The sequence below is a fragment of the Phoca vitulina genome, unplaced genomic scaffold (assembly GCF_004348235.1).
Source record: "Phoca vitulina isolate PV1807 unplaced genomic scaffold, GSC_HSeal_1.0 scaffold67, whole genome shotgun sequence".
NCBI lineage: Eukaryota > Metazoa > Chordata > Mammalia > Carnivora > Phocidae > Phoca > Phoca vitulina.
The window spans coordinates 7046574-7071553 of record NW_022589770.1 but is presented as its reverse complement, the minus strand read 5'-3'; the positions used below and the strand labels follow the sequence as shown (position 1 = coordinate 7071553).

The 24980-nt window shown below is 37.0% G+C and overlaps 1 protein-coding gene and 1 pseudogene across 12 annotated transcripts in view; both read right to left on the bottom strand.

The window, feature by feature from the left end:
- The window catches only part of MPDZ (multiple PDZ domain crumbs cell polarity complex component), a 160782-nt gene that overhangs the window by 49476 nt on the left and 86326 nt on the right, over positions 1 to 24980 (bottom strand). For all 12 annotated transcript variants that reach the window (XM_032392440.1, XM_032392443.1, XM_032392449.1 and 9 more), the window contains 5 exons: positions 21828 to 22112; positions 21447 to 21570; positions 11628 to 11826; positions 5550 to 5654; positions 3209 to 3301 (listed from right to left, as the gene is read on the bottom strand). In XM_032392440.1, coding sequence (XP_032248331.1) covers positions 3209 to 3301; positions 5550 to 5654; positions 11628 to 11826; positions 21447 to 21570; positions 21828 to 22112 — 806 coding nt within the window. The remainder of the gene's footprint in view (positions 1 to 3208; positions 3302 to 5549; positions 5655 to 11627; positions 11827 to 21446; positions 21571 to 21827; positions 22113 to 24980) is intronic.
- LOC116624436 lies at positions 17177 to 21380 on the bottom strand (annotated as a pseudogene).

The following is a 24980-nucleotide window of genomic DNA, read 5'->3' as shown; positions in this document are numbered from 1 at the left end:
ACCAGACTCCCTCACTGAACGGAACATGGGAAACATTCCTTGGACAGAAAAAGGAGACCTATAAAAGTAAAGTTTTATAGAACATGTTCAGAGTTAGTTGTATGGAAAAATGGCAGCCTTTCTTGAGCCCTATACACGGGCTTACAAAGAATGAAATTCAGAAAAACAAAGGTAAAAGGGCTCTGAGGCCAGGCTGCCTGAGCTCTGAACTGAGTCCCTGGGTTTGAGTCCTGATTTTTTACTACTTAACAGTTGTGTGACCCTTTGCAACTTATTTAGTCTCTCTCTTACCTTCCTCTGTGAAATGGAGCCAGTAAGTCGCTCTACATCAGGGTTCACTGTGAGGATTAAATTAATGAATGTATGCAAAGTGCAACACGAAGCTTTGGCATACAGCAATCAATCAATCTTTTATTACTCTTATTATGATGATTGAGATTATGATTACTGAAGCAATGTAAGATACAAAATTCAATCCACATGGACAAGTGAGAAAATGTGCACCCCACCACCTTAATCCTGTTTTGCTCATTGTTTATTAAGACAAGATACCATTTTCTAACTATCAGATTGACAAAAACGTGTTGTTTCAATGATCATATGATGTGGTAACAAGGATGTGAGGCAAAGGGAACTCGCATATATTGAGAATTGAAGTAAAAATTGGTACAGCCACCATAAAAAGCAAGTTGACAACTTCTGATAAAGTAAACAGTACATTTAAATCTATGAGTCAGGGGCGCCTGTGTGGCTCAGTCAGTTAAGTGTCTGCCTTCAGCTCAGGTCATGATCTCAAGGGTCCTGGGATAGAGCCTGGTGTGGGGCTCCCTGCTCAGCGGGGAGCCTGCTTTTTCCTCTCCCTGCCTCTCCCCCTGCTTGTGTGCCTTCTGTCAAATAAATACATAAAATCTTTTTTAAAAAAATAAATAAATCTATGAGCCAGCAATTCCTCTTATGGATACATACCTATATAAATTCTCATAGATATATATATAAGGAAATAGAGATATTTATTGCACAGAATTATTATAGTAGTAAGTGTTAAGTAGTCAAATATTGACCTGGGAATAAAGGGTGGTGTATTCATACATTGAAATTCACTGCAACAACTACACTGAATGAAGTGTCATCACAATAGACATCCAAAACACTGGACTGAGTGAAAAGTAACAAGCTGGAAAGTGATACACAGAGTATGCTACCTATTCTGTATATGGAAATCACATGCAAAATAAAAGTAACAGCTTATTTACGATCTTAAAATTTGTATTTTCTAAAAAATATTCTCTATTTCCACATAAACTTCTTTTAACAGTATAAATGAATGTCCCATCACGTTTCCCATGTTGTAAAGCATATTCATAACACTTGCTCTTAATTTATTAAAAGTTCTGGTTATTTTGGTAAGCATCCACTTACTATTCTGTGAACTTTTCCCAAAAAAGTACGTTTGTTAGTGAGTGCAGGGTATCTTCTAAGATTTCTTGAAGCTCCCACACATATTCTCTCCATAAGGTAGTTACCACCTTTAGAGATATCTCAGGCTGATATGAAGATTAAAGTGAGGCTAAAAGTATAAAAATCTCCCAGTTCAGAAACTACACCCAAATTTTTCTCATAATAAAATTTCAAAGTGATTCCTGTGTCCAACATTTTCTATTTGCTTAGTTATTAGTGATGATGGTGATTATCGACCAGGTCAGCCCCTGAGACTTGGTGCTCACTCTGCACCAGGAACTATGCTAAAAATTTTACTTGCTTTATCACAGTGAATTCTCCAAATTTAAAAGATTCTATTGTTAATCCCATTTTACAGGTGAAGTAACTGAGAGATAGCAGAGATTAAGAAATTTATCTTAAAAACTGTCGAAGTTAGAATTCTAACATGGCTCTTATGGATGCCAAACATTTTGCATATTGCCTTCTAAATTCTACTTTTCCTCCAACAGCATTATTAAAACTGAAAAATCTATCTTTTTCTTTGCCTGTGATTACTGTCCTCCAACAAAATTCAAGTTTATCACTATGATCACCAGCTACAAAATAATTTCATCTAACTCCCTTTTGCCTTTATCCTCATATAAATAAGAAATGACATATTTTCTGCCACAGATCTAGCATTTATATTCTGTTCTCAATGTGAGTAATGATGTAGAGAGACCTTGATTTCTTTAAGTAGGCTAATAGCTTTTTAAAGAATTCCAATCAAAGAGTCATTTTAAATGGTCAGTAATGCTTATTGTTTTTTTGTGAAAGCAACATAGTATGTTTTCTATACCTTGAATAGGACTCAACCTAAAAATGTTTAAATGTAAGCAAGGAAAACCATCGAACTATGTTACACCTCTGAAGAGTAGAAATTTTTCTCTCTGGAGTATTTTATGTATTTATTGTAGAATAAATATTAAGTGTTTCCTAAGTACAAGAAACCATTATGATGGTCACCTGTGGATCTGTTTAGAGGGGATAGCCAAGACGACTAATATTTTACACTTAATATATTTTACATTTACCTTACATTTTTCTTTAATTATTTTGTGTGTCTCCACATCTTGCCTATCCCAGTACATGACACTTCCTTGAAGGCAGGATTTAGGTCTCATACTTGCCTGTTATTCACAAAATCATCTGCATCCATAATCAGGACTCAATAAATTCCTATGAAACTGAATTTGATTTTACTCAGCATGAACACAAAAATATGCTTTAGTGATGCATAGCGATATATCTGAACATATTTAGGAAAGCTATTTTTCTACTATATATGAAATTGGTTCCAGACAGAGCATGGGTTAAAATAACTGCAGGCTGTGATAACAAGATGCTTACACACACACACACACACACACACACACACACGTTTTGAATATATATGTTACAAATGCTAGAGAAAATTTAAATTAACATTTGGTGGTAAACCCAAGATTGAACTCTATAGAAAATATTATCCATTCTAACTACCTATGCATAATTTTCTCTAGTTAATCATATTTAGCCCCTACTACGTGCCAAACCCTTGTATACGTGTTTAGTTTAGACCCTGTGTAATAACACAGTATCCTCTCCACTGCACACAGGAAGAAATGGAGGGTAAGGGATATTAGAACGCCCTGCCCTATGTCACAGTGCCAAGTTGTAATCCAGTACTTAAAACCACACCTCCCTATCTTTAAACACTGAGTAGGCAGAAGACAGAAATAGTTCTTACCGCCTGGGCTGGTTCCAATTACTGTATGCTGAATTTTGAAGCTCACTTTCTTCTCCCTCTCCTTCTTCTCGCTCTGGTAGTTCTGGAATGTCTCTGTTAAAAATTTACACAGTGAATACTCCAAAATCCTAGTAAAACTGTGCAAGTTTGTCTTATATATACTTTACTACTGATTTGCTAAAAATCAGAACTACTTCATTATTTTCACCATACTTGGCCCATTTTACATTAAGGGGGAAAGAAAACCTAATCAAATGAAAATAAAAACCTGACATTAGAATCAATCTACCATAACTTAGTCTGGAGGTAGAGCTGAACACTAAAATTCTTAGCTAGTCTGTTTCTTTCCCAAGGAAACGTGGGAGAATAAGGAAAAGGAACAAGAAGGGGAAAATATCAGAATTTTAAAGAAAAAACTTCAACAAGTATTTCTTAAACACAACATACAAAAGGTAGAAGCACCATATGGGTTATAAGCTTACACAGCCCTGATCGATCCCTGACTTGAAAGAACTTATCGTCAAGTAAGGCAGAAATTTAGCATCTCTGTCTCCTAAGGATGGGCCAGTGTTTTCCCTTCAAGAAAAATATAAAATGCTTAAAGTCCAACTTCACTCCAGCCAGAAGGACCACACACAGAATACTCCTTACAGAAAGCAGTTCACGATGTCCTTCTATTTAAGGTCACTTTTCAATTTCTGTAGGAATTCAATTTTGCCAAATGCCAGGCATAACAAAATGTGTCCAGTCTGTTAACTAATTGTAAATTAAACTATAAATAATCATATTGATAAATACTTTGTTTTCCCAAAGGTATACTTTGTATTAATGAGTGACATTGTAAGGGCAATAGAGAATGGTTAAGCAATTATGGTGTGTCCTTAACGCTGTTAGTTAAACTTGGCTTTCTAAAGATGAATGTCCACATATTCCTTTGAAAGCAAAGAAGGCTATAAAAATTCTGATTTAATAAATGTTTGCAACTGATTTTTATAGAAACTGAATAATCTAAAGAAAGTATACACTCAAATTATATCTATTCTCCAGTGACAGGAATACTGAACTCTGTCAAATCACATAACCTTTTGACTCTGAGATCAGAAGTCATAAAACCCAATAATCGCCTGTGTTTGAATATGTTTCACAACATCTTTGGAAAGCAACTAACTGTCCAGGGTCTCCCTAAACATGTCATTCTTCCTTTGACCTAAATGTTAGATTTTTGCTTTTCAACTGTTAAGGGAAAATCTATCTGCCTAGCTGTACTACCTACTGTTGTATGTTTGAATTCCTCTCCTGAGCAAGTTGAGGAAGAAGGTTCTGAATGAGGCTGGGATCCAATAGCCTAAGCCTGACAGTGGGACAAGACTTTTGGGAATGGATCCACATAACGGATTTAATTTTATTTTATTTTTTCAAAAAGGGGATTTTTAAAAAGGATGTTAAGAAGCAGACTGAGCACAAGATAGACTGAGGGAAGCTGTATCCTGAAGATGCAGGGCAGAGAGGTGAACAGGAGCCTAACCCTCGGGAAACAAGAGCTGGAGGGAACAGGAGAGAAGGAGCAAGGTATGGAATACAGACAATAATGAGAACTTAAAATGAGTTCCGAAAATATTCAGTGACAGCCGCGGGGAGGGGGAGGATCTTACCCATCAAGTCCAAGCTCAGGGAGCTACTCGGACACACTCTCAGATATAGTGGATTACATCTTCCTGCCTTTTTAGCTATAAGAAGACTAACATCCTGAATCCTCTGATACAAAACCCCCATTTTCTTCAAACGATTCTTTAATCCATGAATCCTTTCATCAACCCAGATAAGTCCCTATAAATGTGTTGGTCATTCCTTATGTTGTTCATGCTCATGATGTTCAGCTCAACACTTTCCAAAAAAGTAAGAAATAACCATTAAAAATGTTTCTGAATCTGTATGTATGTTAATAAAAAAATAAAATTTCTGAACATGTTTGAAAACATTTATGAGAGAGGAAAAGGCATGATACAATATCATACAAACTGTAGGCGCTAGTGAATTAATGAAATAATACTGAGATCTGAGAATTCCCCAAACTTAGTATATGAAGAGTACTATGCAGAGTGGTGCGGCTTAAGATGATTTTAATTTCTTGATTTGAGTTTTCATATATTTTCCACACTGTATGATACTTTCTTAAGTAATGGAGAGGATGGGGTGAATTTTTTTTTTTTTTTTAAATCTGGAAAGAGACAAAAGGAAATCATTCTTTTTCATTGCTAGTCCTGCTGACTCTGGCTTCAAAGTCTCCTTTGGAGCTTGCTGCATCATTCACTCCCTGCACCAAGCTCACTGCTTCACTCACCTGCCAGAGGATGAAGAAAAAATATCCAGGGCCATTATTCCTCCAGATTGTTGCCCCAAACTTATTTTGAACTCTTCCAAATGTTCTGCAGGCACATAAGTAATTCTGGAACAGAACACAGTCCATGAAAAAAAAAAAAAGAAGGAAAGCAAAGTTGTGCCTAACAGGAAAAGATTCCAAAATACAGAAATAAAATGATCTTGTCCCTTCATCCCTACTTTTTCACACAACTCATTTAATCAGCTTACTCAGCAGAGACTCCAAACTTCGAAAGGATAAAGCATCCTATATGCAAAAATAACAGATTAAAGTTTAAAGTTTTTACTTTAAATTTTAAACAACAATTAAACTTTAAAATGCTGATAAACTATATGTTTACCAATAATCATATGGGGGAGAAAGGCAGCATTATTTCAATTTCCAAATGACAAAACTAACAGCAATTTTTAGAAAGATCTATTAATCCTGGGGCACCTGAGTGGCTTAGTTGGTTAAGCGTTTGCCAGGGTCCTAGGATCCAGCCCCTCGTGCAGCTCCCTGCTCAGCAGGGGGGAGGCTGCTTTTCCCTCTCCCTCTGCCCCAACCCCAGCTCGTGCTCTCTCTCCCTTTCTCAAATAAATAAATAAAATCTTTTAAAAAAGATCTACTAATCCTTACAAATATAACTGTCAGTAATAACATTAATTTCATCCAAAGACTTTGGGGTTCCTTAGCAGGAACAAATTACACATACTCTGCTAAAATACTGGCTACCCCAAATTACTTTACATTCTTCCATAATGCATAATTAATTATGGGAATTAACAAATATATAATAATTATATGTTAGCTCTATTAAGTTATGAACCCAAAAGTCTGAAGTTCAAACTAGCATAAGTTTATGGGAAGACTCTCTTATTAACTTGTAGCAACTCTGTAATAAGTTATTTTGGTTTTAGAGAAAAGCCTGATGTTTACACTTGAATGGTCACTTAGTAATTAAACAAGTACTGGCTGAATGCCTGTAATGTGGAAGGCACTGAGCAAGATGTTGACTACAGCGAGAATGTTTAGAAACTAATACTTGAAAATTCAAGTTTACTGCTGTCCTATAAAAGGCTAGATAACCAATATACCTCCAAGATCCTCAACTTAAGGAATAGTTAGGTAAGAGAAACACTGAATTACAAACTGGTTCTGCACTTGTGCAACTAAAAAAGAAGTATGTATCAAAATTACACAATATAAAAATCATGAAGACTATTAAACTAGCTATCCATACCTTACCCATGAAGACAATAAGTACATAAAACCTTAGCAGGGGAGGGCACGGATAAAAGGACTGTCTTTTATGTCATAATAAAATTCGAATTATGCCACTGGTATAATTTACTAAGAGAGGAAGATACGTAATTTCAGACATACTGGATATTCCATAAAAAGCATTCACTCTGTGAGGTCACTTAAATTTGGAGTCAGAAGACACAGCTCTGTGTGCTCATCAGAGTGTAATGGGAGGGTAAATCACCACTACCAAATCTCCATATCCTCAATCACAAGAAGGATGTCACTTTTCATGCGGCTATTGTAGCTGAAAAGCATAAAACAAATATAAGACAATGCTTTACCAGGGCATAAGCTAGCCTGGTCATGCCTGATCACTCTGGGCAGACTCTGTGGACACTTGGGAGTCTCTCTTCATGACACTTTTACCTCCAGGACCAAAAAATAAACAAAAAGCACAGTTCAGAGGGTTTAGGAGTACACTGGGAGACAGAGTCACATTCTAAATCTGGTCCTACTTAATTTATTCATCTACAAAAACACCTTCTCTATGGTGTTAAAAATATATTGAATAGTAAATTTGAATTTATCCCTTCCCAAAATAATGAGTAAAAAAATGTATAACACATTATGTCAGGAAGATTGATTCTATTTTATACAAAGACAAAGATAAACCTAAAAAGCCTATTCAAGAAAACTGGTATTGGGGCGCCTGGGTGGCTCAGTAGGTTAAGTGTCTGCCTTCGACACAGGTCATGGTCTCGGGGGTCCTGGGATGGAGCCCCAAGTTATCAGGCTCCCTGCTCAGCGGGGAGTCTGCTTGTCCCTCTCCCGCTGCCTCTTCCCCTGCTTATGTTCTCTCTTGCTGTCTCTCTCTCTTAAATAAATGAAAAATAAAATCTTAGAAAAAAGTATTATTTCTGAAGATTCAATAAAGGTAAAACATATAATTTAAAGTCAGGAAGAGGTGAGGGGGAAAGCCAGAACACACTAGCAAAGATAATAATAATCAGTTCAAAGGATTGTGTTTTTAAAATGTTTTGAGAAGGAAAAAAATGTTTCTATCCCAAACAATGCCAAAAATGAATTTTCCTCTATATTTGTCCCAAACTGTTTTTCCTTTTACCAAGGGTAGGGGACAGGGAGTTTTACAAATATTTTTCTGATATTTTAGACAGCAGTGAGAAAGAGGAAAGAAAGCAGTTTTCATAAATATTTACCCCAATACAGACAGTGAGGACACCGGAACAAGATTCCCACAATGCAACAGCACATGCAAGGCAATTTTAATACACGCCTGGTCATACGGCACATAAAACCTCCGAATCCCAGGAAGGGCACCAAAAATGAATTATGAACTGAATAAACACACTGAAACAGCTTCTTTGAGAGCTGTATTAGAGATTCTTACACGTAAACTAACCTTTGGTTACAAATGGAGTGGAAGGATGAAGAACAGCATTAGTGATGCTGAAATGTGATCCGGCTATTAATCCAGAGACCGTGCCTGCACACACAGGCGGGATCATTCCCTACGAAGGAGCTTGAAAGCTAAGTAGTTGGAAAATATGATTTTCAAATGAGTTCCCAATCATCAGTGCAATGTGAACAGGTAACAATCTCATAGTTCTGCTGGTATTTACATTTTCCACATAAATGAAGAAAAGAAAGCCAAACTGTTCACACTGAGTCTCTATCTGGATCTATCCCTGCAATGGGAAGTTACAAAAGCATGAAATGGTTTTCACAGACAAGTTGTAACACACAGCCATAATGAGCTTTTGAATCACCGATACTCACACATAAAAGGGGGCTCGATCATCAGCAGGTGCTGCAGAAAATCTAGAATGTGCGGCATACGCGGCGGCATCTTTTTACAATGGTGTTAACAAATGTCAGTGTCTTGTGCGGAATGTGAGATGCATACATATGTAGTTACAAGTGGGTGCTCCTGGTTGTTTTTTTTTTTTCCCCTTTCCACCTCCCTCCCCATTGACACCTCCCCCAGAAAAGCATCTGCTCTTTACTGGTGTCTATAGCAGTGATTATTAACAAGCATAGAAAAATGTAACTGCAATCAATCTTTTATTCCTTGATCAGGAATTCATCCCACACTTTAGGTTAAGGCAGGTGAATTCTGATTCAGCTCAGTAATTATCTGGCAGATGTTAGAAGCAGCTGCTGCTAAGCACAAAACCCTGGCTATTATTACAGAAATATAAGAGCTCCTGGCAAGGTGGAGTGAGAAGTGAAACAGAATGCATTCTGGTGAGGCTTCACATCTGGTTTTCCAAAAAAAATAATGAAACCTGGAACTTAAACTGGCTGTTCTTGAACTCTTGAAACTCAAATTATCTACCCAGGCACACATGAATGCACACACACAAAGTTCCTTGCTATCTATCGCAAACGGCAAAAAAGAAATGGGGTGCGTTGTCTTCAATAAGCAATGCTTTTCCTAAAACCAATCAGTTACAAAAATGAACCATTTAGAGTCTTTTTTTTTTAAGTCCCCCCCCAATACACTCCTCCACTACCATCCCACATTAAACTAGGTTCATAACAAGAGACAAAGAGGAAGAGATGTGGATGGAGCCTAGATCCACGTAATGACTACAAAGCTTAATTGGCCAGAGGCAATGATATGGTTCCATTCAGAGTAAATGAAGGACTAGACTTTCCTTTTGGGAGAATTATTCACATAGCTCTTAAGGTAATTCTAAACCTTCTGCTACATAAAAGCTAGTGATAAGGAAGGGACAGGGCCAAAACACTTCATGCAAAATGCTGCTCAGCCCTGGTCAATCTAAATGGCTATTTATTTTTATCATTTCACACACTTTTTCTGAAAAAGGATTATATGATTCGAAATTCTCTCTACCATTTACCCCCTAAGTCAAACTATAACCATCTGAATCTCAGCCTTAGTAGGACACGTGGGAAGAAATTAACGTGTTTTGTGATTATGTTTATGAATTATGTGTGTGCGCGCCCACACACAGGTGAGAATGTGAGAAAGAGATTGATTGCCTAATTGATTTCCAGAGGAGGGAAAGTTGCAGGATTTTTCTTATTCTCTTTTTTAATTTAAGATATTACATTTTGACTCCTGGGATCCTAAGGCAATAATTTATGAAGTTACCTCGGATATCCTTAAAGGTCCTAATAAAGCTGCCGTAAGCATGAATGGGTCCATCCTGGTGCTGACTCAGAAGGTGGGAAAACAAACAAAGCAAATAACAATAGCAGTAGAAAGAAGGAAAGGAGAAAAAGGACTTTGGGAGCTTGAAAAAGTACCTGACAACTTTCCTAGAGTTGACTAGATGCCTAACTATGCTAAATCAATGTCACAATGGTCTTATTTCTTGGTCACTTTCTAAGTGTTGCAGTACATTAGAACTGAGGGGGACAGTGAGATAACCAAGCACCATTTCTGGTGCTCAGAGTGCCAAAAAGTGGTCAGGGGACCTGCACCCGTGCTCATAGCAGAAGACATGCATTATCACGCAATAAATCAAATGACCAATTACCAGGCCATGTGTGTTTTATACTACATCTAAACTATGTAAGCTAAAAGCTTTGCAGTAAGGGATCCCCATGTGGTCTACGTCCTTCATCTTTGAAGCTAGCGGGATGGACACCGGCCCACAAGTGGTAAAGAAAGCTCTTAAAGTTTTTATTTTTTCTTAGAGGCACTGAAATTTTTAATGTACTTGGACTCACATTATTAAGATAATTAAGGAATTGTCACAGGATCAAATGACCTATTCCATTATAAAAGTCAAAAGGGCATGCAAAATTATGAAAGCCCATTAGAGAAATTCTGCCCCCAAATAATACTACTTTTGTATAAGATGGCAGAATCCACTTCAAACAGTATATATTTTTCAGCTTTTAATGATGGCAGAATGAAAAACAGACTGTATATATATTTTTTCTTATCTAAGCTCCAGCAATATATACTTTGCAAAAGAATAATACAGAATGCAGTCAGTAAAATAACATTAATACAGCAAAGTTTCCCATAATGGTAATCATTACATTAATTTAAGGTAAATAATCTTTCCCTGAGCTCTTATTTTACTATTTTATCCCTTATACATTATATAAAAATATTCAATGGTTAATGCTAGAGAAAAAAAGCCAAGCTATTACACTGATGAGGTGTGACAGAGTCATGAACTGATTTTTATGTTGGCTCAAGAAATGTTTAGTAACTTTAAAAACCAAGCCACATCTATAACGTGCTTTTAGCACATTATGGGATTATGGGATAGTTTAAGCACTTCCTGACAAAATATCCTACGTGACCTACAATTGGACTATACCAATATACTGGTGAGTGCTCTTGGATCATGAGGTAGTTGACCAAACGGTAAATTATGGGTCAGACTGATGCTGTTCTATATGGTCTTTTCCATGACTGGCCATTAAAGAACTAGCTTAGTCCTAGGATTCATATACATCAATTAGGTAGTACACAGTCCCTTACATTGAGGCCAACTTCTTTGTAAGATCCTGAGTGGACCCTCCTGCTCCGTGAGAGATGTCTCAGGTTTTTGCAAAAGCACTGGAGTAAAATTAAACACAGGAGGCAAATCGTTTTCAAATATTTCAACATCATATAGTCTTAAAGAAACTATATCTACAATCAAGAACTATTCAGGAATAGTCAAATTCCTGAGGGTTTTATTTTTAATAAATATGTGATAATTTTTGCATATTAAACAGAAGTATATACTGAAAAAAAATTCTGACTCATGAATTGAAATTCTCGAATTTCCCAAGCCAAACTGGAGTCCAAATGATACTTACTTTATGTCAGGCCCAATGAGAGAGTGTCTTCTCAACATCGCTCGTGCCTGGGCATTGGTTAAACTGATAGTAGATTCTTCATTAATAGATAAGATGCAGTCCCCAACAGCAATCCGGCCATCTCGACTAATGGAACCTCCATGAATAATGCTTCGAACGATCATCCCCAAGCCATCTTTATTAGCACTCACTGTCATCCCTATGGTAAAGGAGGAGCACAGATATGTATCAAATTCGTGACCCTCAAATTCATTTTAACTTGAATTTAATAATCCCTATGGATTCATAGATAAAAGAATAGGAGTAACTTTTTTATCCAATAAAAAAACAATCAAAAGGAAAGAAAAAAGTTTCTAACACAAAATATATTTTAAGTACATTTTAAAATGTTTCTGAACTTGTATCTAGAAAAAGACATTCTATGTTGAATATACTGGAGATGAAAAAGGTCTACGCTGTGGAGTGAATATAACTCAGGCTATTTGATGTGTTGCCCCCTAAATAGAAAACTCTCCCAAGGAAGATATTTTGACAATAACAAATCAATTGTATAGCAGTTCATCTCTTATACACAGAAGAGAATAAAGAGCAAGACTACAAATGGAAAATGAGTTGTATAAATTAAGAAACTCCATGCTATCACCTTATTTCTACACCATTTTTTCATTCACTATATATTTACTATATACTTACTATGTGCCAAGTTCTATGATGATTTCTTTGAAAAAAGCATAGCTAACACCAAGAAGCTTGTATTCAAGTCTTATCCTCAGTGCCTGATGTACAGTAGTCTGTTTAACTGAAGTGATGTGGACCTAATTCTAACCTCTTCCCATTTCATCTCTAAATCTGAAGTTCTAGGAGCTCCAGATCTGGATATTTCATTGCCTTTCTGACATGTTCCCTAGATGGCTAATAGGAAACGCAACCTTAGTATATATAAAATTGAATTTCCAAGTTTTCACTTCCCTTATTTCACCAGGTCCCTTCCTCTCTTTGCTAAGGGCATCATTATGCTCCTCTGCATTTCTCAAAGCAGAAATGCTGGAGTGATTCCTCATTCCTAACTCCCTTGCTCACCTCTTATCTCTAATCCATCACCACGTCCTGTCATTTCTAGCTCCAAAATTTATCTCGAATGCATCCACCTTTCACTGTTTCCACACTAACCCTACACCAAGCCGGCACTCCTTGCCTCACTTTTTGAAAGAGCTTCCTAATTGCTCTTCCTAATTGGTCTCCTGACAACTGCCAATGTGTTCTTCTCAGAACAGACACAGCGACCATTCAAAAGAGACAGATCACATCACTCCCTTGCTAACAATCCTTTACCGGCGTCCTGTGGTGCTTCATATACAGCACACCTAATTGGCACAGATGTAGGGCACTGATGGACTGGCCCTCCCGACGTCACCCGTCTTGAGCACCATGCCCTTGGCTCCCCGGCCTCCAGCCTCATGGACTGCTTTCTGAAATACACCCAGTCTCTCCCCACTTCAGTCTTTGCCTGACACCCTCTTCCTGCAGCTCTCGCACAGCCAATTCCTTCTCACTCTTCAATACCACTCCCTGAGAAAGGGTTTCTCAATAAACACCCTCTGAATTTATGTTTCCTTCTCATCCTACCCTCACTCTACTTCTTCAAAAATATAAAACCTTTTGAAATTATGTTTAAAACTTTACATAAAATTAATGTAAGGAGGGGCGCCTGGGTGGCTCAGTTGGTTAAGCAACTGCCTTCGGCTCAGGTCATGATCCCAGGGTCCTGGGATTGAGCCCCACATTGGGCTCCCTGCTCTGCAGGGAGTCTGCTTCTCCCTCTGGCCCTACCCCCTTTTGTGCTCTCTCTCTCACTCTCTCTCTCAAATAAATAAATCTTTAAAAATTTTTTTAAAAAAATTAATGTAAGTAAATTCACGTAAAACCAAGTGCTAAAAGTTCCTTCCAAACAAGTTTATGTAATTAAATAATGTAAGGAGAGCTATAAAGCTATAACCGTAGTTTATAAAAACTGGCTTTGAGAGACATCACAAATTCCTTTTTAGGTTTGTATTTTTTATATAAAAATAAAGAAATTCTTCTAAATATTAATTTTAACAATACCAAATTAGACATGATATTTCAAATATTTTTTTCTTAATTTTTAGAAGATTTTATTAATTATTTGAGAGGGAGAGAGTGAGCGAGAGAGAGCATGAGCAGGGAGGGGCAGAGGGAGAGGGAGAAGCAGACTCCCCGCTGAGCCAGGAGCCCGATGCAGGACTCGATCCCAGGACCCTGGGGATCATGACCTGAGCCGAAGGCAGATGCTTAACCGACTGAGCCACCCAGGTGCCCCGTGTTTCAAGTATCTTTTTAAGAACAATCCTGACTATAATATGTTTCCAACTTGATATTTCATGTCTAGATATGGGACATCTGAGCTCTAGTTATCTAGCTATAGTTCTCTCGTAGAAATGAACCATTATCAAATGTATTTAAAATATTCTGTTAAGACTTACACTAATGATTTTTATCTTTATTTTTTTAGCAACCACAAATGAAGTTGTATTGGAACCTGACTGCGGCTGTTCACTGATGGATCTTCCATGGCTGCGTCCATGCTGCACCAGCAGAGCTGAGCAGGCACAACAGAGGTTGTATCCCCTACATAATCGAATGTATTTACTGTCTGGTGCTTTACAGAGAAAGTGTGCTGACCCCTGTTTTACATCATCATGGGAAATTTGCTAGTTCTACCTCAATTTTCCCAGCCATGGAGATTCTTTTTTTCCAACAGCTTGATCGAAGTATAATTGACAAAGAAACTGTATATATTTCAAGCATATAATGTGATGATTTGATAGACGTATACCTTGTGAAATGGTCACCACCACAGTTCAGTTACTTACATAGTTACCTTTTTCGTGTGTATGAGAACACTTAAGATTGATTCTTTTAGCACATTTTAAGTATACAATATAGTACTAACTATGGTCAGCGTACTGGACATGAGATCCCCAGAACCGGCTCATCTCACAGCTGAAGGCTTGTATCCTTTGACCAGCATCTCCCCATTTTCCCCATCCTTCAGCCCCTGGAAAACACTATTCTACTCTGTTTCTGTGAGTTAAACTTTTTTAAAAAGTTTCCACACATAAATGAGATCACGCAGTATTTATCTTTCTCTGGCTTATTTCACTTAGGTCCATCCATGTAGTGACAAATGGCAGGAGTTCCTCCTTTCTCATGGCTGAATAATAGTCCACTATAATGGACATTTTATTTTTTTATTTTGTATTAATTTTTGGAAGCACATTTATTGATTTTAATGTTCCTAAGAACTGTTTTCTGGGAAATTTTCTTTTTTTCCCCAAGTTTTTATTTAAATTCAAGTTAGTTAACATATAGTGTAGTATTGGTTTCAGGAGGAGAATTTAGTGATTCATTACTTACATACAACACTCAGTGCTCATCACAAGTGCCCTCCTTAATGCCCATCCCCCATTTCAGCCCATCCTTCCCGCTACCTATCCCCCTCCAGCAACCCTAAGTTTGTTCTCTATAGTTAAGAGTCTCTTATGTTTGCCTTTCTCTCTGTTTTTAGATTATTTTATTTTTCCTTCGCTTCCCCTGTGTTCATCTGTTTTGTTTCTTAAATTCCACATATAAGTGAAATCACAGCAGCATTATCAACAACAACCAAACTATGGAAAGAGCCCAAGTGCCCATCGACTGATGAATGGATAAAGAAGATGTGGAGAGTATGTGTGTATAATGTGTGTATATGTGTATATATAATGTGTGTGTATGTGTGTGTATATATATATATATATATATATATATATATATATAATGGAATATTACTCAGCCATCAAAAAGAAGGAAGCCTTGCCATTTGTGATGGCATGGATGGAACATTAAGTGAAATAAGTCAGAGAAAGACAAATACTAATGACTTTTAAATGTATTATTGTCAAGAAAACACCTCTGCTTACCATAAACCAACAAACAAGTTTAGACACTGTTTCATCCAAGATGGGTTTCTTATGAGCAAACAGGTGGCTCTGAAATGTTTCAATAGGTACTCTAGTTTGCCTGGATACTGCCACCCTTCCCCCAAGACCCACCAAATAACTGTACTATAGTAAAACTAAAATGCATGACTATGAAACAAAATTTAATTTGGTGGCCTATACCAGGATTCTAACCCATCATCTTGTTCTCACTAGCACCATGCACTCTACAACAAAGCAAGTCACAGACGTGGGACAAGTCACTGTGAGCTATAGTAAACATGACCTCTAAGTTCATTTTTAATGGTATGTTTAACTCACAGTTCTACCAGCTATCACTATTAAGGCCACCAGGTCACATCAACTACATAAACCAGAAGTTGGCACAGTTTGCTCAGCTTAGAATCCCCTATCACCAAATGATAATTTTGTAGGTTCAACAAATTCGATGTAATAGCCACTAATTAGATTTTGGTTGTAACTTCTAAGATCTCTCGAATTTTTCCTGGAAGAAGTGTAATAGAATAGCCCAAAGCATGTACGGTAGAACCAGAGAACTGGTTCCAAATCTGAGTTCCACCACTTTTAATCAGTGTGGCCTTGAGCTGACTTAATGTCACCCTTGGCTTCATTTTACTCATCTGTAAAATGGGACTCATGCCCCCTTTTAGGGTTGTTTAGAGAATTATCTGAGAAAAACATGTGGAGTTCCTTTCAAAGTGCCTGGCACAAAGTGCTCAATAAAGTACAAAATAAAAACAAAAGGAAACTCACAAAATGTATTTTAAATGCATCTCTATCCCAATCCAAAGCTACATTGCTCTCTAAGGGCTAAACGCAAATCTTAATTCAGCTTCAAAATGAAACTTCTTTGAGCAATCTTGATGTAGCCTTGGGTAACTCAAGCACTGAAATGTATTATACAGTACATGAAAATCAGAGACAGACTAAGGTTTGAGTACTGGTTCTACTCTCTAACAGCTGAGTACCTACAGAGAAATTCCTGAGTCTGTCTATGTTTCTAATCCTAATCAGTGAAAAGAGGATAATACCTTTCTTTCCTTCTTACCTTTTTTACCTTTTCTGTTTACTTTCTAAGTCCTAATACAACATAATTATCCAAATGGACCACAAACCTTATCAAAAATCATCAAGATCAAATTTTTTTTAAAAATCACTATATGCATGTGTAGTATATCTGCATATAACATTCCTCCCTTAAATTTAACAAAGTAAAAAAAAAAGTGATTTGTGACATCAAAGCAAACAGAATGTGGCAGCTTTTATGGAAACCTGTCATTTATTAATAATTTCTCTGGTTAACCCTTGAGAAAGAAACAAATAATCCAGAAGGCTAAAGCTGCAAACAACCTTACACAGTTGATTAAAGGGAGAACCTGAATCTAAGAAAAATGTGTTCAGGGGCGCCTGGGTGGCTCAGTTGTTAAGTGTCTGCCTTCGGCTCGGGTCATGGTCCCAGGGTTCTGGGATCGAGCCCCGCACTGGTCTCCCTGCTCAGCGGGAAGCCTGCTTCTCCCTCTCCTGCTCCCCTGCTTGTATTCCCTCTCTCGTTGTGTCTCTCTCTGTCAAAAAAAGAAAAATGTGTTCAGTGATAGACCCTATCGTAACATACTCTCCTACCAACACAAAGCCAGCCTCTAGTTAGGTTTTCTAAAACATAAACATGCTTTTTATTACTTTAAGTTGTAAAGACAACACCTTCTTACATTAAAAGCTTAAATGAATGCTTTAATTATTTTAATGCTTTACATAGACTTTTTTTAATAGTCCTTTTTTGTGATTCCGTTCACATGTAGTTACTCTAAGTGCTATAAAAATCTGAATATTGAACATCTGTCATTTGAGATCATAGAGAAATGTTCTCTCTTTGGCATACTGAATGCAAACCCCAAAATGCTAAAGAAACCTCACTGGGTTCCAGAAAGTCTAACATCCTGGGACAAAGCCCTGTAAATATTTTGCATACATAAATTATTTCAAATAATGTCAATGAACCAGAGAAATAACACTAAAAGTTACTTATACTTTTGATATTACAATTTAGTTGGTAAACTAATGATGGTATAATGTCACACTTACAAGTAAGTGGTTTAGTCTCACAAAGCAAATGAAAGGGCTTCCTTAGGCTTTAATTTTAAGAAAAAGCCCCAAATCAATACAGCTTTTATTGCATCTTTAAGATTTCATAAGTAAGTCTGAAAAATCATCTGGCATCTTGCTGTTTCTATAGCTGGATGACTTAGATCTCATTCATCAGCCTGCTGAACTGTTCCTTTTTTAAAAACATAGATACCATCCAAAAATTTTCTGATATCCTTGCTTTTAACTATTGTGGCTTGCTGAATCAGAGCAGCTGAGTTTGATACAGGTTCAATATCATTTCCTTCAAGAATTAACTCATGTTTCTGGGTTTGAGATACCGAACAAGCAACACTTGGCCTCATCTGAACCCTGCAGATGTATTTTTCACCCAAGACATTTTGGATTTCAACAAGAGAACCATTCTCCTGAATAACAACATTGATGGGGAACTGACCATTCACAGACCTGATCTTGTACTGGAAGCCCAGTGTAACGCCCTTGGTCGTGTTCTCTGCATGACAACAGATTACCACGGGCAGTAGCCCGTTCTGTTCAGTCCCCAGCCATTTGTCAACTCAGAGCCTCTTCTTTTGCTTTCCAAGGAGACTGAGCTCTACATGGATGTGACTGATGTCCCTTCGCAGGGTTTCTCTGGGACCCTTCACAATACCAGTGCATCCCTTCAGAGTGAGGTCGACATCTTCTGTGTTGACAGAGTGTTGACAATGGTCTTTCGCTCTCACAGTAGATGTGGCAAAGAACTCTTATGCTTTAATTTTAAAATCAGAGGTGACTGGGTGGCTCAGCTGGTTAAGCATCCAACTCTTGATTTCAGCTCAGTTCATGATCTCAGAGTTGTGAGATCGAGCCCCGTGTTGGGCTCTGCACTGCACATGGAGCTTGCTTAAGATTCCCTCTCCCCCTCTACCTCTGTCCCTCCCCCTGCTCACACTCTCTTTAAATAAATAAACAATTTTAAAAATAAAATAAAGGTTTAAATGAATATCCTGATGTAATAGAAAGCAAGAACACTTCACCTTTCACTACTTTTTTTCCCCAAGAGCTTAATCATCTTAGTATTTTTTTTATGTCAAAACTCAGAAGTTAAGGTAGAAGCAACCCAAGTGTCCAACAACAAATGAAGGAATAAACAAATGGAATACTCAGCCTTAAAAAGGAAGGAAATTCTGAAAATATTTTTTTAAAAAGGAAGGAAATTCTGACACATGCTATGAATGGATGAGCTTTGAAGACATTCTGCTAAGTGAATAAGCTAGTCACAAAGGGACAAATACTGTATGAGTCCACTTACATGAGGTACTTAGGATAGTCAAGATTTATAGAGACAGAGAGTAGAATGGCTGCCAGGAACTAGGGGACAGGGAGAATATTTATTATTTAATGCGTATAGAGTTTCAATAGGAAAAGATGAAAAAGTACTAGAGATGTTTGGTGGTGACAGCTGCACAACAATGTAAATGGACTTACTGTCACAGAAATGTACACTTAGAAATATTTAAAATGGTCAGTTTTATGTATCTTAGACCACGCTGAAGAATGATGTAGCCTAACATACTAAAAGAACAAACAAAAACCCATTTGGCTGTCTCAATAGAAGAAGAAAAATATTTGACAAAATTCGACATTCTCTCAGCAAACTACAAATAGGCAAGCAATCCAAAGGGTCGGCTTGTAAAACCGGGTATGGTCAAACCATGACTGTTCACTGAGGCTCCCAGCGGCTTCCAAAATACTCCACCAGTCTAAGCCAGAACCATCTTAAAACCCAATCTGACCCTGTCACTCTTCTGCCCTCAGCAACTGCTGCCTATAGGAACCTCCCGCAGGAGGGTGTTAGGACAGAAGTCCTGTGTCCTGCACATGAACCCCTCCAGCAACTGCATCCCACCCACCATGCCGTCAGCATCACGTCTCACCCGCCCCCTGTAACACCTCACTTCATCCACGCCACACAAAGTTCAGTAGTGCTTCACATGTCTGCCTCAGCACTAGCAGCTTCCAATTTTTCCCAATTATGGGATAAAAATCTCCTTGAAATCTTTCTAAACTCCTCCACGCTCAGAGTAGGGATCTGCTATTCCCTCCTTTACGCCTTCCATGTTCTTGCTATGAATGTCTAGCAGAGCATGTACAGTATTTTAATGCATTTAGGACTTGATATGTCAATTTGCTTACTCTCTTAAACTCATGATCTTTGAGGAAAGTGGTTAAATCATGGTGTCTATGCATAGTGACTAGAATATAGAAAACAAAAAATGTTCAATAGTTGAATAAATAAATACATTAGAATAGGAATTTTCACCTGGGCTTTGCAAAATCTCTGCCTTATAAGAAGGTCAAAAAAAATGGGTTCCATGGTCAATTAAATGTAAGAAATGCTGCATTCTATAACTTCTTAGACACCCACAACGCACATTTGAATACCAAAGATACTGAGAAGTAATACAAACAAAAACCTGTCTCCTTAAGTGAATCACATTCCCAACTTCTAAACTTGTAGCCCATTTATAACTTCCATTAATATCCTATAGAACTAGTATTCAAAGTAACATGCTTTCAGAAACAGTTTAACAGATGAAATATTTCTGACATGTTTAGATATCTATGATATCTGTCTCATAATTAACAAATTATAGAAAGTTCTATAGCTTAAGTTTTATATTACTCTATTCAGTGTCATATGTAACAAATAGTAAAGTTAAGTAAAAATTCTCTGCTATAATTCTCCATTTAGCTGCTGTTAGTAGTACCCAGCTGCCACCAAATGGAACAAAATTTAGAAGGAGACAGAGACTGGAATTCTACTCACCAAGTAAGCACAGTTAGACTTCACTGCCAAATCTCAAACTTAACAAGGAAACAAGACTGCCATAAGATATCAATGCAAAGGGCATTGCTTGGTTACATGATAGAAGGAACAAGATCTCTGATGTAGAGCTAAACAGTGTCTTGGGCTACGACTGGGCATCCAGAGCAACTAAGTTACAATCCTATTTATCAGCACCAAGCACTAGGGACAGAGCTGAGTCATGAACGCAAAAGAACAAATGTGCTCTGCCTCCATATAGTTTTAGCTATTGTAATTAGGATCTCATTTCTACAGGAAATCTTCTTTGCCCAATTCGGTAGGTTTTGTGATTATTAACCAGCCTCAACCCCTTTATGGGTAAAAGAGGACACAAAAATCCTGCCACCTGGAAAGAAATATTGAATAACTTGCATTTATAGTTTGGTGGTGGCACACCTGGCTGTCTTTTTAGTCTTTATTTCACTGAATGAGATAAATTAAATACAAACTGACTTATGCATAACTGGTAACATTCAAAGAAACTAATAATTTACTTTTTCAAAGAATTCTAAATTCCAAATTGCTGACTTTTCATTTTCTAAGAATTCCTTTTCTGATTTGCTGTTTCATACACAAACAATTCATATATCTTTTACTTGAATGTGAATGAGGCTCATGAATACTTTTAAATAATTAAGAGAGTGAGGATTTAAGCTAGTCTGAAGTAAACAAACCTGTTAACCATTTCAGGAAAAATGAAGAGTACATAAAAAGAGAAACCAGAAAAACTACAGGAACATTTATGACATCTATTTTACTGCTTACGGCCAACAATGCTGAAACCATGCTCAAGACTTTGTGTCTGGCAAGGGAGTTGAGAGGGAAGATAGGTGTGCAAAGGAAGGCACTTACCTAGGCTGGAGTTGCCTTTTGCTATAGTGATAGTCCTCTCAAACGATTCTTTGGACAGGTTTTGGAGCATGACGCACTCCGCAGTTGAGGTCAGGGAGCTCTGCTGAATTAAGAACTCGGAGCCCTGACAGAAAATAAATAAATAAATAATTCACATGGAAAGGAAAACAAGACTTTGGAGTATTTCAACATCACTCATGTTCTCTAATTGGTTATGCCTTCTTCAGCAGGAAGCTATAACCAATAAGTTCATAGGTTGGATTCTGAAAATCTCAATGTCAAGAGAGCACTTGCTCCAAATGCAGAGATCAGCCAGAATACTCCAACGTGTCACTGTTTCCAACCTCATCATCATATACAATACATGTCTTAAAATGTTACCTTTCCAGTTGAATCAGGTAGCATGGGAGAAGTAAGTTCTGCACTTGATATCATTTCATTTGGTAGGTGAGATTCAGCCCACGTTCTTGTGTTTTCACATTTGTATGGCTGTTCAATAGCATTTGCAGGGGTATAATCATTTACAGTAAAGCCAGAGGCAGGCCCCATGCTCAAGTCTACTGAAGATGGACTCTCATCCTGTCTTTGCAGGAGATTCTGGGTGTATAGTTCCTCCAAGGACATGTGCAGATCAAGTACTGGATCTGAAGAATTTTCAATAACATCCTGATGATTAAAGAACAAACAATAAAAAATCACAGCCAGAGTTACATCAATGTATTTTGCAAGACCATTTCTTAATGAATAACTAGTGGAAAAGAAAACACAATATAATTTTCATTACTCAAGAAGTATTAGCAAACATACAAATTTTTCTCTTAGCTGACATTCTGCATATCTTTATTTTTATAAATGCTTTTGTATGCCTTTCCTGCAGATCATGTATGTCATGTTCAAGTGGGTTATACTTGTACTATATATTGTACATGAGATCATTTAGATACAATATTATGTTCTATTCACAAATAAAATTATAGTTCAATCCACATAGGAAAGCAAGTAACGTCTACTTTCAAGTCTTAAAGAGTAGTTCATTTTCAATCAGTATGAAGTTCCTATGTAAGATCAAGAACGTAAAGAGAATATTGATTCTGATTTACAAGAATCTCCAAGGAAAAATTATTATTATTATTATTTTTTTAAAGATTTTATTTATTTGAGAGAGAGAGAATGAGAGAGAGCACATGAGAGGGGGGAGGGTCAGAGGGAGAGGCAGACTCCCTGCCAAGCAGGGAGCCCGATGCGGGACTCGATCCAGGGACTCCAGGATCATGACCTGAGCCGAAGGCAGTTGCTTAACCAACTGAGCCACCCAGGCGCCCAAGGAAAAATTATTTTGATAGGTATTTCTAGGTATTTAAGGAGAACAGAAAGCTATGCAATTCAAATTATTATAGGGAAAACTTTCATAAATATTCTGCAAGATAAACAAAGGGAATACTAAGAAGGTGTATAATAAGATGTAGGCTCTAATCTAGGCTCTCTTACTTCATAACAGAACCTCTCTTGACTTATTTAATTTCTAAAATTTCCCGAAACGCTAAAATTCTAGTTTGACATATATGTATACATCTATTTACAACAGATATATTCTATCACTTATGTGCTTTGGGCAAGCAGTTGCTCCATCAACTGCTATTGAATAAACATATGTTTGTCCTACAATTCTCTTATTAATATTTTTAAAGTAAGAAAGTAGCATATGGATACATTATCATCAGAAAAGATTCAAGCCATGCAGGTATATATATGTGTGTACATATAGAGTGTAATATGAAAGCTCTCCCTATGGGTCCTACTTCCATTTTTTCCCTGGTAGAAACAGCTGGAATCAGCTGAATGTCTATCAGAATTTTTTATTCATTTGCATACTAAATATGTACAAGTACAAATACACACTCACATATACATGCAGTTATACATTTTTAAAACTAACCAAAACCATTAATTAAGTAGAATGTTTTTACTTTCTTTTTTGAGGTATCTTTGTATCTAGACATGAGAGATTTCCATGTCAGTAAATAAACGTCAACCTCAATCTTCTTATGACCACAAAACTACTCCTAAGTCTGAAGGGCCCTGGAGTGCAGACTCTGGAGTGCATGTTCAGATGCTCACTGCACCACTAGCATCCTCTGTGCCTTGGTCCCTTCATCTATTAATTGCAGAACATAAAAATAATTCAGGACTATTGGGAGGACAGAGAGAGTTAATACCACAAAGTACTAAATAACACGTCTGACTTACCAGAAAATGCCCAGTAACTGTTAGCCATTACTGTTATTTTTATTACACATCTTTGTGCATGTGAGAAAATTTACTTAGTATAAACTCCTAAAATTATGGGCCAAATAATACGGGCACTTAAAATATTGGTACATATTGCCAAATAGTCTCCCAATTTTCTCTCACAAAAATTTGGGACTACCTGTGAACTAATCTTGCCAACCCTAAATTAGTTTGGTAATTTGATCTGAAAGAAATATATTCTAATAAATATAAACCTTAGCATTTACTATGCATGTCCCTGACAACTAATGAGGACATGCCATTTATATATCTCCTGTCAACATTGTCTTCATATATTATATCCAACTTTTCATCAGGGGGTTTCCACTTGTTCCTGTCATTGATATACTCTGTAGGTAAAGTCTGTAATACATACCACAAGTATTTCCCCAGCCTGTTACTTATCTTTTCAGTTTGTACGTTATATAGATATATTTGCAGAAATTAAATTATTTATGTAATCAAGAATTCTTTATGTAACTCTTTATGAAATTCTTTACATAATCAAATTCGTCAAAATTTTCTGTGCTACGAGTTTCAAAAGGTGCTTAACAAGTCCTTCCACACAAAGAAAATGAAATGCTTTCTAGTATTTTTCTTCTGTTTTATAAATGCTTTCTTTTCAGATTCAGTTCTAATCCTTCTAGAATTTATTTCAGGGTGTGCTGTGAGATATGGATCTCTTTCTATTTTTTCTAGAAGGGTAATCAATTTTTCCAACAGAGTTAATTACATTCCTCTTATCAGCATAAGTTATCTCTCTGGAATTATCAAATATTCCTGGTACAAAGAATTGAGGCAAGTGGGAATATTGTACAAGCCAGGAACATCTTTAGACTCTTCAGGAACAACGACAGGAAACCATCATCCTCCACATTGCTGGAACCTAGACAATAACCTGTTGGCCCATTCACCCAAATTTGATGACTTTGTTCTAATGAAAAATAACAATGCACTTACTACAGAATTAGCTTCTGTATTACTAAATTAATTATAATATTTAGCAGTATATCATCTTCTCCAGGCCTCAAATAAAGATAACAATTAAAACTGCTTTTCATCACAAAAGGAGGTCAAGCCGCCCTTGTTAGCTAGGGTTTACTATAAATCGTGTGACAGAAATTTCCATGCATTATTCATAAAGGAGTTAACACAGACACATAGAAAAGAAAGAGCTAATCAACACAGCAGACAACATACGCCTACTTCAGAAACGTTTCTGGTTGCTGAACAACCAACTGAGTT